Source organism: Frieseomelitta varia, unplaced genomic scaffold, assembly GCF_011392965.1.
Source record: "Frieseomelitta varia isolate USP_RPSP 00005682 unplaced genomic scaffold, Fvar_1.2 scaffold_450, whole genome shotgun sequence".
NCBI classification, from domain to species: Eukaryota; Metazoa; Arthropoda; class Insecta; order Hymenoptera; family Apidae; genus Frieseomelitta; species Frieseomelitta varia.
In genome coordinates, this window is record NW_025110202.1 from 49,587 (window position 1) to 73,374 (window position 23,788).

The following is a 23,788-nucleotide window of genomic DNA, read 5'->3' on the forward strand; positions in this document are numbered from 1 at the left end:
AAAAAAAAAAAAAAAAAAAGAAAAGAATACTTGATCACGACGAAAAGTAAACGCGAATGAAATATCGAGGAGCCGAGTTGACATTAAAAACAAAAAAACCATTTCGATTAAAATTGTTCTCGACTAATTTAATTTCAATCCAATCTTCTTTGACAACGAGAATTTACGTAAACGCTGGGCTCGAAAATTTGCTGAATACTTTTTCCGTGTCTGCACAGATTTTACAAATTTTACGAGTTTCTAACAGATTCAATCTTACAGTCCATTTTCATTTTCAATTTTCGCACGTTATTACAGCGACGTGACAGGCTACCGTTTCATCTCAGTATTACGAGCACACGTATTTTACGTAAAAAAATACACGTTTCGTTCGTCTCGCGCTCATTTCGGGCAAAGTTCGGGATAAACAAACAGCGCCGGCGATAAAAATGAAATAATTAGCTGACGTTTATCAAAATAAAAAAATTCGCTACGAAAGAATAAATAATGAAATTTCGAATGATTAATCCTTTGTGTGTATGTGTGTTATTGACACGCGTGTTTCGAATAAAAATACGAATGTTATTGAATTGAACATAGCGGACAGTTAAAAAGAATAACTCCCACGCACGCGTCATGGTTAACTGACATGGTTTTGTATATGCAGCACGTTTTTGAAGCGAATGGGACGGGTGGATACCTCGATATTCTAAATAATTAACCCGTTTTATGATACGAGGGCGTGCGCGTATCGATTCGATGAATTTCATCACCATAGAGAGGTAGCTTTTCAGCCACGTACTATACAGGGTGTACGAAATATAAATGTCGAAACTTCGGAAGCATGTGGGCGACTGATAAAACTGAGAAGACAAATCCGTTTGGGGACTTGCTTGCTTTTTGGAGAAAATCGCGAGAAAAAGAAGCGGAAAAGTTTTTCTTTTTTTTTTTTTTCATTCATTTACTTACAATTACTGATATTGTTATCATGTTACATTATACAGGGTGTATCGTAACTTGTGCGACCGACTTCGGGAGCTGATTGTACGCCTAAATAATAATGAAAAAAAGTCATATAAATATATGTTCTATCTGTCTTCGTTTATGAGATACAATGAATTTTATCAACAGAGCAAACTCTAGTAAGCTAGTTTTACCAGGGATGGTATATTCAATTTTCATAATAATCATAAGTGGGATGAAGAAAACCCCCACACGTTATTGCGCATTCAAGACATCAATGCCAGTTTAGTTTAAACGTATGGGCAGGAATGATTGATAAATTTTTAATTGGACCATTTTTTTCTTGATGGGAAACTAACAGGCACAAAGTACGTNGCAACATCGATTGAACATGCTGAAATACTACGAAATAGAATAGAGCAAGGCTTGCGACAAATTCGAGAAACACCAGGAATGACAGAGAGAGTAACCAGATGAATGACAAGACGCGTGCAGATTTGTCTTCAAATGCAAGCTGGTCATTTCGAGCATCTTTTGTAAAAGTAATTAAAACAGAGAATTCATTATATCTCATAAACAAAGACAGATAGGTTATATATATTTATATGAAATTTTTTTCATTATTTTTAGGCGTACAATCAGCTCCCACAAGTTACGAAACACCCTGTAATATCATCTATTTAACGAAGATTCTGTTCAAAATACTAGCCTTTCGCATCACGAACGTTGACTACTCTGATTGTTCTAATATTTAATATACCAAATTATGGTTTGATCGACATCGAACTTACCGAATCAGTAATGAAAATTATAAAAGTTCTGTTTGTGTTTTTCTCGCGACTTTTTCCAAAATGGAGCAAATCTTCCTTCCCCTCGGTTTATCGATTTTCTGCACGCTCTCGAAGTTTGAAAATCGGGACACCCTGTATATACGGACACGTTCTCGTAGGAAGAGCAAGCTTTATTCGTTTCATCCGATTTTGTTTATCGCGAAATTAATTTAAATGCGCGCGTAATAATTAACTGGCCGGCAATAATGACGACCGCGTGATGACGATAGCGTCACATCGCGCATAGAGCGCGTTTTTGGGTTAGAACAATTTGGCAAACGATATCGAATTAATATTCAAGCGCCGAAACTATCCATTATTCTCATCTATTAAATTTATTTATCCACTTTATTTCGATTGATCTCGCAAAACGTTCAACGCCGTCCAGCGAAACTTTATCAGGAATTAAGAGCGAGATTCGATCCCGAGGATTCAGTGGCATTTAATCTCGAATTAAACTAATACTAATTCACCGGGAAACGGGATTAAGGGTATCGCGGTTCAATTTCTACATAGAGCTAAACAGAGATTCTTCCACGTGGAAGAAGATTCAATCTCGATACGAATAATAACCTCGCACGTACAACACTGCACTATACTACGCTACAGTACGCTACGCCTCAATGCAATGTAACTGAAACAGAAACGAATCAATGATTACCCAGTAGCGAGACGAAAAGTGTATCACCTTGAATCTCATTTCGCAAAAGCCGCGAGATCCCTTCGCAAACTGCAATCTCTCACGTAACGGCGAGGTCACGCGCGAAATTTTGCACGTATGTGTGTGCATACGTGCACGACGAGTTTCTCGATGACGATCGAAGAGAAGATGTTGGGTGGCGCGATCGGGCGCTCGATTTATCGATCGAGAGCGCGCGGTGGGCTTCTTCGCGGGATATTTCGTTTCGGTCGTTAACGGCACCACACGTATGTATGTATGTATGTATGTACGTACGTACGCGAGGCACGTAGAAAAGTGTAACGTGCCAGGCGTTGGTGGCCGCGTGTTAAGGAACCAAGCCAATGCTAATTGGGGTACGTATGCGCGTCACGGTGGCTGTCGGATCGTCACGTTATCGATCGGACCGATTGCACGCAGGCCAGGCGATGGAGATTAAACGTTTCGTGGTACGGGAACTGCTGCCGGACACGAAATATTACATGACGTACGACGGCTCCATCACGATGCCGGCCTGCCACGAGACCACCACGTGGATCATCCTGAACAAGCCGATATACATCACAAAGCAGCAGGTGAGGAAGAACTGTTCATCGCAATACTCATTACATAGATATTATACAAATATATGTCGTGTATTTAAATAGAAATAATTTATGCACAAATATACGTTACATTTGAATATAAATAATTTATACACAAATATATCTTATATTTAAATATAAATATATCTTATATTTAATATAAATAACTTATATATAAATAAATGTTATATTTAAATGTAAATAATTTTATGTATAAATATACGTTATATTTAATATAAATAATTTATATATAAATATAAATTTAATTTAATAATATATATTTATAAATAAATATTTAATTTATAATAATATATATTTATATATAAATATTTAATTTACAATAATGTATATTTATAAATAAATATTTAATTTAAATAATATACATTTACATATAAATATTTAATTTACAATAATATATATTTATATATAAATATTTAATTTATAATATATATTTACATATAAATATAAATTTAATTTATAATAATATATATTTATATATAAATGTAAATTTAATTTACAATAATATATATTTACATATAAATGTAAATTTAATTTACAATAATATATATTTACATATAAATGTAAATTTAATTTAATAATATATATTTACATACAAATGTGAATTTAATTTACAATAATATATATTTATATATAAATGTAAATTTAATTTAACAATAATATATATTTATATATAAATATTTAATTTGTACACTAAAATATATATTATCATTATATACCAGTTAATACAAGTTAATATGAGTTCTAGAGTTAATAAAATGGTTCACGGGGGAATTTTCGACGTCGGTGACGTCGATTTGGATGTACATATATATTAATATCGAACGGCAGCTAGCGAGTATCGATCGCTCAGCGTGCTCTCCATTCCGAGAAATTACATTGATCCAACGTGGTAGTTTCCATACATAGCTATGTAGCTTCTGCTGATCTTTGTTCCCCGTATGAGTACGACTAAGGAGTAGTTGGCAAGTGTTCGACCGGCTTTAAGTTAGCCGGAGGAGATTTAGGTTCTGTAGCTTGATTGTCCAAACACTCGGTGGAATAGGTTCTCGGTGGATCTTGCGATAATATCTGAGTGGTTGAAACACTCGATCGGTTGTCGTTGAAATAATAAAGCGTATATTAAATCGGTTGAAACTCTAGAAGCTACCATGAAAAATTCACTTGATCGTTTACCATTGCAACTTGTGCCTGAATTGGCTGCCATCGATCGAAGTTCCTCGCGAAAAATATATCGTAACATTTGCTCTTATAATTGGCATTGCATAGACTGAAGTCGTTCTTTCACAACGATAATCGTTAACAATTCACTGGTACATTTGCTATTGCAATTTGCGTTTCAATCAATAGACTGCCAGTCTAATTTACTATTACAATATGCAACTATCGATCAGCTTAACGTAACAAGGAAATTTCTATTTTGTGATAATAAATTCACTCGGACGTTCATTACGTCTGCAATTAAAATTTCAATTATCAATTACCAATTAGTCGATCCAATGATAATTACGAAAAATGAATTCGACACACTTATTAACGCAGTTTGTAGCGAAGAGCCTAACTGTATTAGTGGTAATGAAAAAATTATAACTTAAGCTTTGTAAAGAAAGATCCATTTTGAAGATGACTTCGTAAAGTACTTTTGTCTTGAAAATTGTGGAAATTCGAACAAAATTTTTTTCGTAACTGAATCAATTATAATTTTGAAGATTAAAGTCCCCTCTTTACAACCATCTGTTAAAAGTTGTACGATTTTTTTTTTAACAATTTTATTGAATTTTGAATGGTCAGAGTTAAACGAGAAAACTTCAAGAAATCCTATCGTCGTTCCAAGTTCAATAAAATGACAAAGAAGATCGTACAGCGATTTTCGAGTGATCGTTGTAAAGAGAGAATTTCAATCTTGCAAACCAAATTCGAATTTCGTTATATAAAAAAGTTCTCAACTTTTTAACTTCTTAATTAAAAAACAATTTTCTTTTTTTTTTGTAGCATTCTCTCACCGACGAACATGATAAGCAAAATTTTCTACAAAGTTACATTAGTTTAACAATAGAACTACCAAAGTAGTAAAAATGACCAATTTATAATTTCTGTTAAATATTTTACAGACGTAATAACACTGTATTTTTAAAAACTTAAATAATTTTTCGTAAAATATATAAATGAAAGCTCATATACAATTGAATTATTACAAAGTTTCTCTATTTTTTTTTTTTTTTCTTTGACTGTGATGTCTCTGAAATGGAAATTCTACGTTTTAATCATCGGTAGTTCTAGTGTTAAATGATCGACAATTGTTTTTATTACCACTGGCCGAATGAACGAACGAAGCATCTCTTGAACAATTTCAAGGTGAAGCGATATTCCACACGAACCATTTTGATTTTTTCGCGGAGCGTGGAGAAATGGCTCCGTCGGTTCGCTAGATGCTCGCACTTATCGCCATTTTTTGCAATTTCGCAACAATTGAAAGGGGCTCGGTCGATCTAGAACTTGATCTCGTTCGTACCGGGGGCCGTGCACTGACGAATCGCTTGAAGAATCGCGGCAACTCACGCACGAAAGCAGTTTCTGATGTTCTTTTAATGATTTTCGCGTGGCCAATGGCGGCCACGTAATCTCGCCAGCCACGTAGCATGCACACAGGTCCAAGGAAATTCGTTTACGTGGGTTTCTTATCGCGCTTTGACGTCTTAATGCATTTTTTCCCTCTCCCTGCGTCTGCGTTCCTTTCTCTTTTTCATTCTTCGCTCGAGACACGAAACTCGAGCGACGCGGCAAATTATCTTGACGAACAATGGAGGAAAGATCGAGTTTATCCGCGGCTATCGATCAACGATTATATATAGCGCGGCTCGGTCGCCTCCGGCGAATCTTCTCCCCTTAATTCGAGCATGCTCGACGAAATAAAATCTCGCCGATGGAAATGCGAACCGATCGTTGTTCTCAAACAACTACAACCGTTAGCGAATTAAATGGAACTCGGTATTCTTTCATTCTGACATTTGCGTAAACTTGGCAAAGATCATTTTTCATCGTTATTTCATAGTGCGGAATGTCAATTTGCCAATTAAATAGAAAATAATAAAAGGACATTATGTTACGTTGTTAATCCAATTTGCCAATTTTCTTGTGAATTTCGAAGTTTGTTTCAAAGTGGAGAATTAAAATTCGACGAACGGAACGAGAGAATCTGATTCTCAATTTATATTCTGTTCAACAGTTAAGACGTTGATCGTCGTTGAGCATAAATCGAGTAGGTTCTATTGCGGTCTTTTGCTACGTATCCTTAGACGTCCTTGTGTTTTTTATTCTTTTTGTTAAGTTTATGACACGCACATACGCGCTTCAGCTTTGTCAAATTGAAAGTTTTTGCATCTCTCGAATGTAGACTAGAAATCTAGAGAAATTGAGACAATGAGGCTCCCATAATGTTTATTATTATAGTGTTGTGTATTTTTATGTAAACAATGCAATTACGACTATTTCAAGATAATTCAAAAATTGACCAAACAATGTAATTATTTAGACTACTATTTCAAGATAATTCAAAAATTGACTATGTTATTATTATAATATCGTTATTCGATATCTAATTTAATACGTTCAATTTGAAAATGACTCACTATTGATCTCACTGTAGAAACTCGTTTTACTATCATTAAATATCATTTAACTAGATAAATAATTATTTAAATTTAATTGGCTAAATATTTCCACCATTTATTTATTCGATAGTTCTCGCCTTAAGATTTTAAAAGCAAGATCGTCGTCCAATGGAAACTCGACTGAAATGAATTAAACCACGCGCAGCCGACACCGGGTCACCGTTGACCCAGAACTTGAACGTAACGAAGAAGCAAAATATTTCAAAGACAGATATTTCTGGAAATTTCGACTGAATTTTGATCATATGAAACTAATATAAACGTTATTAGGTAACATCCTTTACCAAAATGTTAGGTGCGAAGCGAGTATTGCAAAAATTCAGCCATGGGTCAAAAGTGACCTGGTGTCGACTATCCGAGGGTTAAAAAGGGCGAATAGCGGTTGGTCGCTATCATCCTTTCGCTACAAATTAGGGGTGTTTTAGTGACTATATAGGGTGTTTCGTAACTTGTGGGATCCACTTCGGGAGCTGATTGTACGCCAAAAAAATAAACCCACACGTTATTATGCATTCAAGACATCGACACAAGTTTAGTTTAAACGTATGGGCAGGAATGATTGATAAATTTTTAATTGGACCTTTTTTTCTTGATGGCAAATTAACAGGCACAAAGTACGTTGATTTTTCGAGCACGCGTTTACACGAAATGTTAGAGGAAGTTCCAGTCGATATTAGACTTCGTATGCGGTTTATGCATGATGGAGCTCCGCCGCGTTTTAGCCGAGTGGCCAGGCAATTTTTAAATCNAGAATAGAGCAAGGCTTGCGACAAATTCGAGAAACACCAGGAATGATAGAGAGAGTAACCAGATGAATGACAAGACGCGTGCAGGCTTGTCTTCAAATGCAAGATGGTCATTTCGAGCATCTTTTGTAAAAGTAATTAAAACAGAGAATTCATTATATCTCATAAACGAAGACAGATGGGACATATATTTATACGACTTTTTTTCCATTATTTTTAGACGTACAATCAGCTCGCGAAGTGGGCGTCCCATAAGTTACGAAACACCCTGTACAAACAATTTCCAACCGCGTAAGACAGAAATTCGCCGACAGAATAATCATCGAAAAAATGGCGCCACGTTTGCCATTTTCACGTCAGCGACGCGACACGGTCGACCTCGATAATTTTTCAAAAACCGGCCGACGACTCGTCGCTTTCCATTCGCCGGATAATGGATCTATCTGTCTGCGGATCAATCAGTCAAATGGATCGTTTATCGCGATGTTTTCCCCGCTACTCACTCGCTGAGAAAAAGAAAAAAAATATAGAAAGTCGCGAAAAGCAGACGCGTGCTTTGATATTGAATCGGGAGTCGATGCGTCGCGCATTATCGTTCGTAGAAATTCGTTCGGTATCGATACGGATTGCCCCTTTGAAAGGGGAGGAAGAAAGACACCGAGAAGAAGGAGAACGGGGAGGGAAGTGGGAAGGAAGAAAACAAACGCGTGCAAACAGCGTCTCGGAGGCGAATAATGGGCGAAGATCTATTGATCTTCCTGGCGGAAACGTCGCTTTGCCGGTCGAGCGATTTCGAATTGCTCTCTTCGGACCCGGCAAACTCGGGAGTTAATCTCGATACGCCAGGTGATATGATATTTTAAATTCTGCTGCTACGGATAGAAACGCCCGATATGTTCGATAATTTAAAATGGCGCTTTGTTGCCGGGCAATGTGGAAGAATCGAACGTGAAATTCGTTTTTTTTTTTTTTTTTTTTTAAATGGAGGAACAAGGAGTATAACTTGTGTTTCGATTAAACCGTGTATTGTGCATGTATTTGCTGGATCAGGCGATAAGAGGAAATACAGATTTTTCGAAAAACACTAGCAGTATTATTTTTACAGGTTAATTGTCTCGCTTTTTTTTTTTTTTTTTTTTTTTTTTTTTTTTTTTTTACGAGACGGCTACGTTTGACTGTTCGAAGCAAAGAAGAGGATAATTGTACGGTGGCTAGTTTCATTCGTTTTGGTTTTCTTCGCTTAAACGTCTGTCTGACTTTGGTGATTAATCCTATTTGATTTTCCTTTTCTGATTTCAGTTTCAACCGCGGCCAATGTCGAGCTCGGGTTACGAAAATATCCCGAAAATATTTATCCAATTGTACGAAAATTCGGAGCACCCGCGACTGTGATTTTCGCGATATCCAGTTACTTTCATCGCGAAATGTTGTGTTTCGAGCTGCTCGCCCGGTATTTTGGTATTACAACGGCAAAATAGGGGATGTTGTGATAATACGCGCTGATAAACTTTCGATGGACGTTGGTTACAAAGGTTATCGCCAGAGTCCGAATCTCTGCTTTTATATATAATTGAACGTCGTTCGTTTCTCAAATAATATCGAGTGTCTGTAACATGATAAAGTTCTACTAGCAAGTGTCATAATATTTTTAAAATAAGTATAAATTCAAGTATAAATTCCAAGTATTTATTACCAACGACAACTTCTCGCAAACGAACGGCAACAATCGCAGATTTAAACGTCGTTCTAAATTTTTAAACGCCACTCCAATGTTTATCTTGCACCCTGCCAGCTCACATCCTATCTTTTAAAACGAGAATACAGGCGAAATGTAATTAACGCTCGCAACTTCACGGAGCCGTACCGAGAAACAGCAAAAAACTAAAGAATTCGCATTCCTCGATACGATAACGCAATTTACGTTTCTCAAGCTCCGAAGATGGTCTTGGAAATTGCAAACAAAACGTTTGCAAGCGTTTGCACAGTCGTGAATAATTAACGATTAATATCACCTCGCTGTAACAACAAATTCAACAAGCCTCTAAAATTCGGTGGGCAAAAGAAGAAAAAGAAAAAGAAAGAAAGAAGAAGAAGAAGAAAAGACTAACACGAAAACGAGCTAAAAGACCATGAAAAAGATACGATCAATATTCGATCGTGTGCATTCGCTTAACCGTAAAAAATTCAAAACTAAAAAAAGAAAAAAAAATGGGCGAGCGGGGGGGAGGGGGGAGGAGGAGAAAAAAAGCGAGAGACCATCCTCTCGTAAAGTTCGATGATCGAAAACTCGATGTCGAAAGTTTCGCGGCGAAACTAATTTATTCACGGCGAGATACACAGAGGGCCGTGGGAGGATCGGGATCGGCGGCGCGTTGATCGATGATTTAACAGGCACTTTTCGCCGGATGATTTACGTATACACAGGACGGCGGCGGCGATGCATTTTAATAAATTTATCGGGGACAGCGTCGGTGGCGTGCGAGGAATTATACTTGCTAAAACGGCGGCGTCGAGATTCCGCGGCTAGTATTTTTCGGGGCGAGTTAGCCGGAGGGGACGACATCGAACGGATGCAAAACAACCGGGTGCACACGAACGGACGTGGTACATGCACGTGAGCCACGTTCACGCAGCGTATTGCTCGTTACCCCGAAAAAAAGATCCGACCCAAGCGAGGGGAAAGGGGGATGAAGAGGGGAAAAACCACCGGTGCAACGCCGTGTATCGAATATTTTAAAAAGCTTATCCCCGGCCACCGTGGACCTCCATTAGAGCGAAAAGAGCGTCCCGTGATGTCGACGCGCCGATTATTAGCCCGCCACCCTTTTCAACCCTGATTTTTCTAACGAGGGCACATCGCCCGGAATATTTTCATCCCTCCGTCCGTCATTTTTAACCAGTGTCTCCTTCTTCTTCGTCTTCTTTTCTTTTTTTCTTTTTTTTTTTCTTCTTCTTTTCTCCTCTTCGAGTTAATGGAGCCGAAGAGGCCAATCTGTCCTGGGAGATAATAAAAATTTCGAGCTCCATGGAATTTCGAGGAATCCAGCGCAGCAAGTTTACGAGATCCTTTTCTTTTAAATTTTTTAACTACGTCCAACGTATTTCTCTCCGTTTAATCTCCCTTTATTCGAGAGTATATTCAGGGTATCTTTTGCCACTGCAGTTTGTTTTGTTATGCTTGATCCTCGAGTCGTAGACAACCGTGACGAGATCGGGTTGAATCAGTTAATCCCAAGCGCCGCGATCTTTCGCTACGTCTTTCGTACCGTCGCGAAATTCTGATAATCAACTTGACGATACGAGTTCTGGAGGTCTGATCTATTACGTTTTTTCTTTTTTTTTTTTTTTATCTCGAGACACTTTCCTTTTAATTTCCTCAGACTTTTCGAGCTCCCTTACTCCCGTAATCTTCTTCAACCCTTATCATTGTAAAGTTTTGACGTTAGATCATCACTGCTTTCATTTCATTGCCATTTCCACTGATTAGTAGACATCTTAAAAACTTAATTTTTTCACCTGTCTCTCGTCAGTAGACGAGCACGTTCTAGAGGAAAAGTGCGACTGCCAGAATTAACCGGCCGTGAATTTTTACCAACCTTCTCGTTAATCAACGAAATTGCAATTTCCTCGCCTGACTACATGGCCGAACGCCAGAGAGAGAGAGAGAGAGAGAGAGAGAGAGAGAGAGAGAGCGAGTTTAAACAGGAGTTTGAAGCGTGGCGAGGACCGGCAGGTGCTGTTAGCAGGAGGATATTTCCGTCGAAAGTCAAAGAGTTGATGCGTATATAACGCGGAAGACGTGGCACAGAGGCATCGAGGGCCTTAACTTCCAAGCTGTTAAGCTGTTAAGGGAGGGTGGGATCGTCTCGTAGCAGCCAGAATGTAAAAGCGACGGGGACAAGTACCACGGATCGTCGGTGTAATCGTCGTTCTCAAAATTGCGCAATCGATAAATCAATATCTATAATGGGCGTTCTGTTGCACATGGGCTGTTAGCTCGCCGGAAATTGTTTCGGCCATTAAGTCGTTACCGAACGGCGAAAAATGATAAAGAGCAGAGAGTGAGTGTCGTAATGTGCTTTATCGCCGGTTTTTATCCGCCGGTAATTCGTATGAAATTCGCATCGAATTGGCCAGTTACTCTGCTCTCCCCGATCGAGATCGAGATCCGATGTAGATCTATTAGATAAAATCAAACTCGTCAACCTGAAGGGGCGTCGCCTAAATTTTTATCCGCGCTCCACAGAGACTCGTTCTTCAGAATAATTTATTAAATTATTATTATTATTATATAATTAGAATAATAAAAATATTATATTATAATATAATATTAATGATAATATAAAAATATTATATTATAGTATATTATAATATAAAATAATAATAATAATATAAAAATATTATATCATAATATAATAATAACAACAACAAAAATATTATATTTATTAAATTATTATTATTATATAATTAGAATATAATTAGAATTATTCTAATTGTATAATAATAATAATTTAAGAATAACTTATTAATTTATTATTAAATTGTATAATTTGTTATTATACAATGTTTACATGATTATATAATTTATTATTACAAGATATTTACATAAATTCGACGAATAGTCATTTAATGGACGCGATTACGCTTTTGTGTTTTCATTAAAAGATTCCAGCAATAGATGCCGAGAGCAATATATCTTTTTCCCTCCCTCCATTGTTCAAATGAAAGCTGATTTATCACCCGATATTGAATATGTCGATCTTCGTTATCTCTCGCCGGAGATTTTTCCAAACTCATCGAAAGGTAGAGCGTAACGTTCATCTAAAATTGTAATTTTGACCTCGTTTCAGTTTTTTCGTCCGACGGCGATTGGAACAGAGAGAGAGAGAGAGGGAGAAGCGCATTATCGGAAAGAAAAAAAATCAAAGAGAAACTCTAAAGAATCAGAGATCTGTATCTCCTCTAGATGGCGATTCCAATTGAAGAGCTATTTGAAAATCCCGATTCATACAAAAAAGAAAAAAAAAAGGAAACCCAGAAACGCCTCAAGAGCGAGATCCGAGTCGAAAATCCCAATCCTCTCTCGGTTCCTCTCGGAATGAAACAATCCGGCTAAAGGCAAAACTGCCAAACGAATCAATTTCCACAGATCGCTGGCGGAAGGCTCAGCTCTCGAAGCTTTCAGATTATTAATCTTTCACCGGCGGGACAATGAGGAAAATCGAGGCAAGCAAGCGAAAGGAGAATGATATTGACACGATTCGTTGCAGTTGCTCGTGCTGCGGCAATTGATGCAAGGGGACAAGAATCATCCGAACGCGCCGCTTGGGAATAATTTCCGACCGCCCCAGCCGCTTCATCATCGTCCCGTTCGAACAAACATCGACTTCAACATTCAGGTAACGCTATCCGCGCGTAGCTTTCTGTACCGCGATAGCGCGATAACCCTGGTATAATTGTCTGGAAACTTTTTGCTCTTCAGGGACCGAAGAACTGTCCGACGATGAATAGGGACATATACTACAAAGGTATGAAAAGCTGCTGTGCCGCCTGGCTTCTCTCCACGTGAAATGGGAAAAGTTCTCTTGGTATAATGCACGTTACAAAAGCGTGAACGATTGTTGTTGCGCCAGTTCGTCCGCCTCACGGCTAATTTTCCATCGGTTCTCTCTCTCTCTCTCTTTCTCTCTCAGTCGTTGGAAAAAATGGCCAACGAAGTTGGATGTTACTGATAACGGGTGTTGATGGGAATGGTAATGTTGATGGGAATAGTAGGTGCCGCGTGAAGTGTTGGCCGACAACTTACAGTAGGCCACGAGTAAAATGGCACGCGAGGTAATCGGTGTTCCAATCGTGCGATACAACAGCTGGTGATTCCCTCTTTCGAGAGGAAGCTTCATATTTTGGCCTCTTGTTGCGTGATCGGCGGACCTGTTGGTCCGTGGTTGTATAATTTGTAAGACGATGTATGTATGATTAGCAAAATTTCGGGAATCGTTCGACTTAATCGATGTTGAAAATTTTCTGCGACTGTATACGTCGACATAGATGCAAGAAAATTGTAGAAATGAATACGTGAGTCCTTCATATTGTGTCGAATGTTACGGTCAAAAGGTTACCATAAACTCTCTTAAATTCTAGCCAGTTACTAGTTGATCTGATAAAAAAAATACGCGGATTAATTGATCATTTATTATCAGTCCAATGAGTTTTGAGAAATATAATTCCAACTTGGTAAAAGATGAATCTCATCGTCGCTACCGATTTGAATGATTGAAAGGACAAAAAGATTTCATTACTTTCCTGGTTCTCAGGATTATTAAAATGTATCTCTTTAAACGTGAATGAAGGACGCTCGCTCGATTCTCTCACCAAACCATTCCTCTCGACAAATCAAATTCATCCCTGTTCGTATTACCAATGAACTTGATCCATGCTACGTGTAAATAACGAATCTGACAACGAAAACTAACCTAAACCTGATAAAGATTCTCATCGCTATTTTTATATTGCAGCCAACAGCTGGAAATAACCCCGTAGCGAGTTATGGGGACGGCTGGAGGTGAACTACGCTTTCCCTGGGATAAGCTGGAGCCACGCAGTTAACAGGATAAAAACCCACTGACATATCAATTAATGAGCGCGACCAGTGGTCATCGTGTCGATCGGATCGAGCAAAGGCCATCGTCGCGCGTGTCGTTGAGAGAAAGAGAGAAAGAGAGAGAGAGAGAGAGAGAGAGAAAGAGAGAGAGAATGTGCGGAAGCGAATGAGCGAGAGAGAGAGAGAGAGAGAGAGAGAGAGAGAGAGAGTAAAATAGAAAAGAGAGGCCAGAATGACGCGAACAAGAGAGTGAAAGAGAGAAAGATTTAAAAAAAAAAAAGAAAAAAAAAGAAAAATGCTTCGTTGTACTATTAGACGTGAATTGCCAAGTATGTTTCCAGTAACGAGAAGACAAAAAAAGAAAAAAAAAAATTGAGACACAAGAACACGCAGATTACACAGACAGGTACACAGAGAGACATATACAGAAGATATACCTATATATAGATTACAATTTAGCGAAGATAAGATTAAAAAAAAAAAAAAAAAAGTAAGATTAACACAAGATATATTATTATACGTATATCGATCAACTATCGAAAAAAAAGCTATGACTATCGTGGCCTGTATTGGGGTCGTTGATTACGATTGATGATCGTGACGATGACGATGATGATGATGATGATGATGATGATGATAGGCATGTGGCGATAGAAACGAAAGACACGAGAATTCTATATGTATAAAAAGAAGTGTGAAGAAAAGAAAACTGAAAAAAAAAGAAGATTCGCGCGTGAGGGAAATTCACGCGTATACTCCCACTCGTAACTACCACCTGCATATACATAAATACATACGACATACATGCATACATGCATACATACTATACATATACACACACATATCGAGCGAAAGTTTATACTATATTCTTGTAATAAAATGCTGAAAAACGTAGACGGTAATGCCGACATCGAAACCCTGTTTTCCATGTGCCCACGTGAGTAATCCCATCGATCTGTTCGACCATCCCTCTCGTTTCCACGATGTGCCTAACAACGTCACGCCACCGCGGCGCCGCTCGGAACCTCTACGTCGCTACTCAAGCGTAGGTCGGTAAATCAGAGACCTGCCGCGAATGAAGAACCAAACCAGAAACAGACGGCCAACTCCGCGAGTGAAAATTCGTAAGAGAATATCCCGAGTCCCACCACTGTTTCCCATTGGCTCTCAGCGAATGTTCCCAGCATACTGTGATTTCTAGGTTAGACTTAGAATTCGCGGCAAACCGTCGAACCAACCTACGTCCACCGCCAATCCTCGTCCATATTCCTCTCGGCGAAACACGACCGACGAAAGGCGCAATACTGATCGAACTGGTTCTCGGTGAACTACAGAGAGAGAGAGAGAGAAAGAGGGGGAGAGTTACTGAGGGAGGGGGCGGCAACGATCTCGAGCGAAAGAAGGGTCGAAAGGTTTCGTACGCCTGGAGGGGGCGTTAGCGCGAGGAGAATAGGTTTCATTGAACCAGAATTCGACGGTGCTGCCAGCGGATGGCTATGCGGCAAGGGAGCCGAAAAGGGACAGCTATGGGTAACGATAGAGCGAGAGGTCGGGTGAAACGACCGCCACCATGATGGGCGAGGATGGGAGAAGGGGAATCGCCGTTGTCGCGGAGGGGTTGAAAGGGCACAGGAAGGGGAAGCGAGAGGAACAGACACTGGGGATACGGAATACGGAGGCACCGTGGTCGCTGGCCTCTGCGGCAAATCTGCAGGTTTCGTGTGGCGTGTGCGTGCGTGGCCAGAGTAAATCGCGGGGATTTTCACCGGTTCCCGGAAGTGTGTGCGTCGGCCAGAGAGACAGAGAGACAGAGAGACAGAGAGAGAGAGAGAGAAAGAGACAGAGAAAGAGAGAACTCAATGCTCACCCGTGAGTTCTCTAGTGCGTAAAATCAAGAATCGTACGCGCGATGTGGAGTGGCTTTTCTCTCCCTGTATGTGACACTCTCTCCGTGTGTCCGTACGTGTAGTACGTTTACGTGTACGAGGTCGTACTCCTCTCTCGTGCCTCTCGTAGCGAGAACTTGGAGGCGGCTCGGGGGATGAAGATCTTCGATGGAGCGGCGCGGCATTCGCAGCATTCGCTCTGTACCAAGGGTAGCTGCGTCTTCGACGAGATTCGGGTCTAGCCGAGGGACAATCACGGTGGACCGATGAGGAGGTGGTGGCTCGTTCTTATCCGCGAAAGGTCTCGCGCGACCGGATTGATTGATCGGCCGAGAGGATAATAGAAAAGAGCTCGTCGATGCCAGTCGACGACCCCGCGGACCAGGTGGGGGGTGTCCTCTCGTGAGAACGGGCGAATACACGTTCACGCGCCGCAAGAACTACGCGTGGAGAGGAAGCTGACAAGTGCACCGTGCCGTCTGTCAGTTTGTTTCCACTATTTTCTGCGGGCTTCGTTCGCTCGTCCGATCAATCAATCAACCCGCGATGTGTCTGTGTTTGCGTGATCAGTGCTCTTGCACGCGTTCGTGTGACTGATTCCGTTTGGTGTTTCAATCTCCCTTCGTTTGGTGTTGTTAAATCTCCATCGAAATCGAAAAAGAAAAAGAAACGCTTTCACCAATTGGACAATCCCTGTCGAAGGAGGAAGCGTTACACAAAATACGTATAAACAAAAGGACGAGATTGGTGGAAGACGAAGGAGACTGGAAGAAAGGATCGAGAGAGAGAGAAAAGAGAGAAGGGGAAGATGAAATAGGGAGAGACGGACACAGTGGTGTACAGTCTCTCGGCGTTTAATTTTTCAACGAGGCAGCGAGCGGCGCCGCGATTGGTCAGGTCAGGCCGCGAGGAACGTACGGATTTTTCGTCGCGTCCGCAGATTCTCATGCAAGTACGTGGTATAAGCGAATTTGCCGCGGTCGATGCACTCGAAAGCTCGCTCGGGGGAGTCGAGTGACACGTACACGACACCGTGAGGACCGTGGCACAGTCGATTCGAGTAATCGAGCATCGAATCGAGCGTCGAACCACAGCAGCCTGGCCACCCCTTGCCTCCTAACGAACCTGTGTCAACTTAACCACAGTGTCTTGTTTGTACGAAACACACCTTCTAAGTATTTTCTCTTTCCCCTTCTACACCCCCCCCCCGCCTCCCTCCCCCCTGTTTCTTTGTTTTGCACGTTTCATGCGCGTTCTAGTGACTATCACGCATCTAGGTTCTAGGGAGCTAAGTGTTTTTCACGTGATACGGTTTAATTGATTCTAGTGCCGTTGTGAAATGATTGACGGTTACCGAGTTGATGGTCTGTCGGTTTGTCCCTCTTGAGTCAACGAATATTATTCTCTTACCGAAAATACCGCGATATCGAGAGTTTATTGGCCGGGTCCCAGGCGACTTTCTGACTAATTTATGATCGATATAAATTTCGCGGCGCATTACGCGGGCATACCATTAGCGTACGTCAGCAATTAATATGCCTTAGCGTGCGCAGCCGGAAGCGGTGCTCGGTGCCGGGGCATGCCTGTGGAATTCCTCTGCTTTTCGTAACCTTTCAAAATTCCCTTTTATCTCGCGAAATACCGTGCATATATATATAGAGAGAGAGAGCTGTAAATTTCTATCCAACCACGGAAAAAGAAACCGATAATGAAAATACTTCAATAAATATCGCGGATCGTAGTAGCGGATTGGAGCCTCGTTTCTTTTTTTCCCTGCTGCTCTTTCCTCTCTTTTTTTCTTTTTTTTTTTTCCTTTTCGGTAAGAGTGTAACAGAAGGTTGCAGGAGGTGGACGTTGTTTTTGTTGCAGATTAATCCTGGGGCCGGGGTGGTTGTAATTGGAAAAGTGGGCCAGCGTGCACGGTCGGCGGCGGCTTAATCAGAATGAAATCTAAGAAGTCCCGGGCAACAATGGCTTTGTGATGCCCGAAGGAGGACCGTCGGCGAAATGAAAGCCCCTGAGAAACAATGGAAGCGTCCACGCAGGCATGACGGCCCCATTCAGATTCGCAGACGGCATGCTTAGTGGCGGCCAAAGGAGACGCTCAAGTAAGAATAAGCCGAGCATCGTTAGACAGAGGGAGAAAAAGCGAGGGTGAAAGAGCGAGAACGAATGGGAGAGAGAGAAAGATACTGAACTATCCCTTGGACACGATCGAATGGCATGATATACACACTACACCACGCGTCTCGGTGTCTGCCTTTTCACTTGTATTTCTCCTTCGTTTGTGATTCTTCATAAACCGAGTCTTGCCTCTGTTCTCTATTATCGCGTTTCTTTTTCTTTCTTTTTTTTTTTTCTCTGTTAACATTTGCTACGAAAAAAGAAAACTCGCACACGTCCTTGTTTCCTCAATGAGCCGTTTTTCATCAGATTCTGTGTGGGGACGTCAGTTACCGTGTGAAAAATAGGCTAAACAGCCGTGAAATTTAATATACTTGAACGTGGTCAATTGGACTGACGCAGACACCGCGACAAATGCACGGACGTGCGAATATAATTTTTTGTAGGCGCCGTTCTTTTCACACGTGAACGGTACACGCTGGTGCGTAAAATATGCTTCGCACGGCGCGCAGTATATGCAGTAGGTGTAATCCCTTGGGAAAGAACAGAATTAGAACGTGATACATGGGTTAATACGTTACATAATAATTTATGGGTATCGAAGACGTAACAACTTAATCCCCGGTATTAAGCGATCGAATTCGGAGCCCAACTTGCAACAGTATTCCGCCGCGATCCAAAGACAGCGCCAGATGGACTGTTAAGGACGTCCACTTGCCCTGATATCGACAGCGCCCCGGCGACCATTACGCTTACGAAATATTATATGCTTGCCGGGTGACGAGTCCGCGTCTCGTACAGTTGTTTCTCGAGTGAGCCGTCTCTCGAGTTTCAAGAACAGAGTTTCACCTCGGAACTTCACGGAAGGGGCGGAAGTTTGGACGTTTGTCGGTTCCGTTCCGCGCAACACGGTGTGGTCTTTCCATTTGAAAGCGTTCGAATTCTTTTTACGAGCAACATGTGCAGGTAATAAAAGATAAAAGTCCCGGGGATTCGGCGGATGATTCATTGATACCGTGATCCAGCGAGAGCTTGCTCCCCCCTTCTCCCCCCCCCCTTAATTTCACTCGCTTTTACGCCCAACAACTTGGCTCGCGCCCGCGGACGGGCGGCGTTTAAAACACTCCGTTGAACACTTATACACCGCGGGAGTTTCCGTTTCAATTGTGTTTCCGCAGCGTATTCATAATAATATATATATATATATATATATATATATATATATATATATACAGGCTGTTTCGTAACTTGTGGCACCCATTTCGGGAGCTGATTGTACGCCTAAACATAATGAAAAAAAGTCATATAATTAATTATATGTCCTATCTGTCTTCGTTTATGAGATACAATGAATTTTATAAACAGAGCAAACTCTAGTAAGCTAGTTTTACCAGGGACGACATGTTCAATTTTCATAATAATCATAATTGGGATGCAGAAAATCCACACGTTATTGCGCATTCAAGATATCAACGCCAGTTTAGTTTAAACGTATGGGCAGGAATGATTGATAAATTTTTAATTGGACCTTTTTTTCTTGATGGGAAACNGACAGAGAGAGTAACCAGATGAATGACAAGACGCGTGCAGGCTTGTCTTCAAATGCAAGCTGGTCATTTCGAGCATCTTTTATAAAAGTAATTAAAATAGAAAATTCATTATATCTCATAAACAAAGACAGATAGGTTATATATATTTATATGACTTTTTTTCGAAGTGTGTCCCACAAGTTACGAAACACCCTGTATATATATATATATATATTAATTAACCGGCTGTGTTGCCGATGCAAACGTGATTGAGATATTTATTAAACGCGTTCCTGTTCGAGTAAAACTCGAAAATCAAGCTCCCGTTGTACCTTGACACTTTCGTTTTTTTTTTTTTTTTTTCTTTGGAGAATTTCAATTTTTAACGACGCACGACGTGCTCTTTGCGTATGCGTGTGTTTCGTGTAATTTTCGTTTTCAAAACGACGTGTAAGTCGTCATTTAATTAGGATCCGCCGAGGGATTTAAAAGGGAAAATTCCCGGTGTAACGTGGTTTGAAGTTTTATTATATCAATTCGATGAATTAGGTTAACGCATCAATTCCCTGCTGCCCCCCTTTTCCCTCTCCCCCCACCCCCTCCTCTGCCGCCGTTTATCGGCGCGGATAATGAAATTTTCGTCTGATAAAATGTATGCGATGGGGAGCAGGGATTTTTCTGCCGTGAAAAAAATTTATAATATGTGGATAACGGAACATTTCGCTAAGTGAATTTCGAATCAGTTTTCCGTCTTTTAGCTAACGTTTCTCTCCTTTTTTTTTTTTCTTTTAATTACAAAAAAATCTCGGTGGCTGAATGGTCAGGTTATTTATTAATAATTCTCTCCGTCGAACTTTCTTCCCTCGAGCGAGAAATTTTCCGAGATGTCGATCGACAGGTGCATAATTTTTCATGAAAAAAATATGAGAGAGAAAGTCGATAAAAAGCACGAAGCTTTTTTACAAACTCGCTTATATAAACTATAAAACGATGAAACTTGGTGGAGGTGCATAGCCAAGTTTCTTACGAAATTAATAACGGCAGGGGAGTGGCCTTGAAATATCTACGACTTCGATCGACACTGTACCGTGGAGAGGAGATACCTGTTTCCAGATCGATTGCAATCAACGCCACGTTGACAGACGAACGACAATAGCGCGTTTTAATTGATCGCATTTCGGTGACTGGGCATTAAGGGCAGGCTAGAGTCTGACAAATGCGAGTGTTGTTCGAGCAATAGCGCACAATAACGCGTTAAGTAGCGACCGTTTCACTCTAAACGAGCGTACAGCCTCGCGTAGAGCGTGTTAATCCGGAAATTATCACGTCTAATTTTACATACGGCCTGTTGCCACTAACGACTCACTTCGCGATGCACAAGAATAGCGTTAACAGCCGCGAACAATGTCACTTGAGACCGAAAAAAAATATTCGGAGGCTTGGTTCCAGTTTGTAACTTTCTCTTTTTTTTTCTTTTTAAAGAAAGATCTTCCTATAAAGTGTATTGAAATGTATCGACGCAATCTAAAATATTTTTCCTTCTGTTCATAAGCTAGAGTCTATTGTCAAAAGTATAACACGGAGTTAATTAAAAAAAAAGAAAAATTTTGAGAAAGGACAAATTTCAGCTCGAAACATTTTTCGACAGAGAATCGCCTGTTGTGTGTACATCTCCTTCCATTTCACCGCGATAGAACGTATTAAAACGGCTGCTTTGTAGCCTTGGCGTTTCAAAAATTCTTCCTCCATACAGGCACATCCAACGGCCTCGCGTTTCACCTGCAGCTTCATAAAGTCGTTCGTTCCCTCGAAAACGAAACTTCACAATTTCCATCTTATTTGCCTGGACGAGCGAGAATTTTCGCCCCATACCACCCTGTGTCTGAAACATTCCGCAAGCGATTCGAAGCGTATACAACGCGTGTCGCGTTCGATCGTTCCGCTATATCACGCGACGAGTCTTTCTTCCTTTCTAATCGGCAGCTCTCCTTTCCTTTTTCTTCTTCTTCTTCTTCTTCTCTGGGTCTCACCTTGGTTATTTTCCTTTCAACGTCACGTTTCCAATTCTTTTTCTCTTTTTCTTTCCTCTCCCACCCCCGAAAGAAAAGAGAAGAAACGAATCGAGTTGGTTAATTGGCCTTCTTGTTTTCGTACAGGGCGGAGAGAATGAATAGAAATATCAGAGCACTGCCCCCTCTCATTCCCCCCTTTTCCTTTTCCTGACAAAATTCCGTTCGGTCCGTTTCGAGTCAACAGGTTCGACGTTGTTTTTTCAAGTGTTCACCGGGGGCAGAATGTTTCGGGGACGGAGGAAATAACGCTGAGGTATTTGTTGAGAAGGGGAGGACGAGGAAGATTCGTGCCTTGTGTTTTCGCGTATATCCTATTTCAGCTTGTGCTGTTTTTTCGGCGGTAGGCCAGCTTGTTTGCGCCCCGCGAATTAAAGGAGAAGTTTACGGTACCACCGTTTTATTGTTGATTTGCTCGAGGTTGATTGTCGATCGTACGCGAGGTTGGTTCTCGTTTGTCTGAACTGAAACCCCTGGATGACCGGTCAATCTCTATGGCTTTCGTTTCCCGTTTCGTTCGACGTAAAAGTGAAAGATCGCGATACGCCCGTTTGTTGTTTGTTAATTAACTAACGTCACAACGCCGTGTTTGTCTTGCACTTGTAATTATACAGAGTTCGTAATCAAGCGACGAACATTCGACGAACGAACAGTCCGCTAATTGCAAGCGCGTTTGACGTAAAATTGTGGAGACCGTTTCCTACCACTCGTCAACTTGTTAATATCAAGAAGAAATTTTTGTTTGCCGTATCCTTCGTGTAAAACTTTACATAATTTTGCAGAAGATAGGGAAATTCTTCAGTTTCAAATTACATCGAATCAAACCTGTGGGAAAATGGAATTTTTGGTACTAGAACTTAAATCGACGATTAAAGAATAAGATTTCCATCAGAGACATTGGAGTCTAGAAAATAGAGAAACTTTACGATACAATGGAGCTAGAATACACGCTGTTAAAAATCTTTAAAAATACACTATCTGACATCTATCCAAACAACAAAATAAACATAAATATAAATTGGACATTTTGGCCATTTTCGTGGCTCCAGTGTTAAAGGTGAAGACGAGACTTGCACACGATAGAAAAGTACCATTTATAATTTTCTTGTTGTTGGAAACGATGTGACGAGGGTTCCCCGGTGACCCTTATCCTACGTTTCCGACCATCAACTGCCTTCTTAATATTCCGTTGCTCCCCTAGACCTTCGACTCCCCATGTATCCACTTCTTCGACGAACGTGTAATATATTCGACGGATACGATCCCATTTCCGAAATATATCCATCGTGTATGTATCGATTATACGACGACCTTTGGGAAAATGACGCGAGCGTACGGAGCGAGACGATAAATTCGAAACAAGGAACACTTGAATTCAACGGGTAGAGGGCGAGTCGTTGAAAACGCCGGAGGATGCAACGACGAAACGAATTATCAGCACGCAGAAATCGGTCGCCAGTGGAGAAGTTTCGAGAACGTGCATTGCTACCGGCTAACAATTAAAATGGGTTATACGACGACCTTTGCGCGGCGAAGAAAAGTTCGAACTAGCGAAAGATAACAAAATCTGCCGGGCTGCGACGCCACCGTTTTCGGTTCCATCGCGTTCCATTGCCCTACTAATACCGTAACCTTTACGGCGTCGCGGCGTTTTCGGTTGGCGTCATGGTATCGGGTCAAACGTATCAGAGCGGCGATGTGATCGATAGAATCCGCGTGGTGATTGATAGAATCCGAAAATGCTCGATATCGACAGCCGAAGTGTGATAATTCATCGAGGTGGTAATTGTAAGAAATGTCAGAAATATTCGTTTCGCGGTTGCACGGAACGTCGGGACGTGCTCGAATCAAGAACAATATGGGGATCGATATAATCCGAAAATTCTGTCAATCAGTCGTTTCGACGAATCAGTTCGGATTAAATCGATCGATGAAAATTAGAGTGTACCTACGTATCTACGTACGTACGTACGGATGAAGTGAATTGAACGAAGGTCAAGGCGACTTTCAACCACTTGCGCTGGCAACTGGTTCGCGGACCATAACGAGTGACCGAACACCGTATACAGTAACCGGTTGCTTCCTTTTTCTTTTGGTCGGTATGATATT

The 23,788-nt window shown here is 40.8% G+C and overlaps 2 protein-coding genes across 5 annotated transcripts in view; both read left to right on the forward strand.

Moving 5' to 3' along the window:
* The window catches only part of LOC122532360 (carbonic anhydrase-related protein 10), a 37,909-nt gene extending 22,944 nt beyond the window's left edge, over positions 1-14,965 (forward strand). For both annotated transcript variants that reach the window (XM_043661082.1, XM_043661083.1), the window contains exons 7-10: positions 2,872-3,026; positions 12,741-12,869; positions 12,953-12,998; positions 13,986-14,965. In XM_043661082.1, coding sequence (XP_043517017.1) covers positions 2,872-3,026; positions 12,741-12,869; positions 12,953-12,998; positions 13,986-14,002 — 347 coding nt within the window. In that variant the 3' untranslated portion in view covers positions 14,003-14,965. The remainder of the gene's footprint in view (positions 1-2,871; positions 3,027-12,740; positions 12,870-12,952; positions 12,999-13,985) is intronic.
* Positions 14,966-15,465: 500 nt separating this feature from the next.
* Positions 15,466-23,788, forward strand: part of LOC122532362 (leucine-rich repeat-containing protein 24-like) — an 11,222-nt gene continuing 2,899 nt past the window's right edge. The window contains exons 1-2 of one of the 3 annotated variants that reach the window (XM_043661084.1): positions 15,466-17,112; positions 17,827-18,065. The gene's annotated coding sequence lies outside the window, so the exon portion shown is untranslated. The remainder of the gene's footprint in view (positions 17,113-17,826; positions 18,066-23,788) is intronic. The other 2 variants (XM_043661085.1, XM_043661086.1) reach the window with 2 other exon arrangements.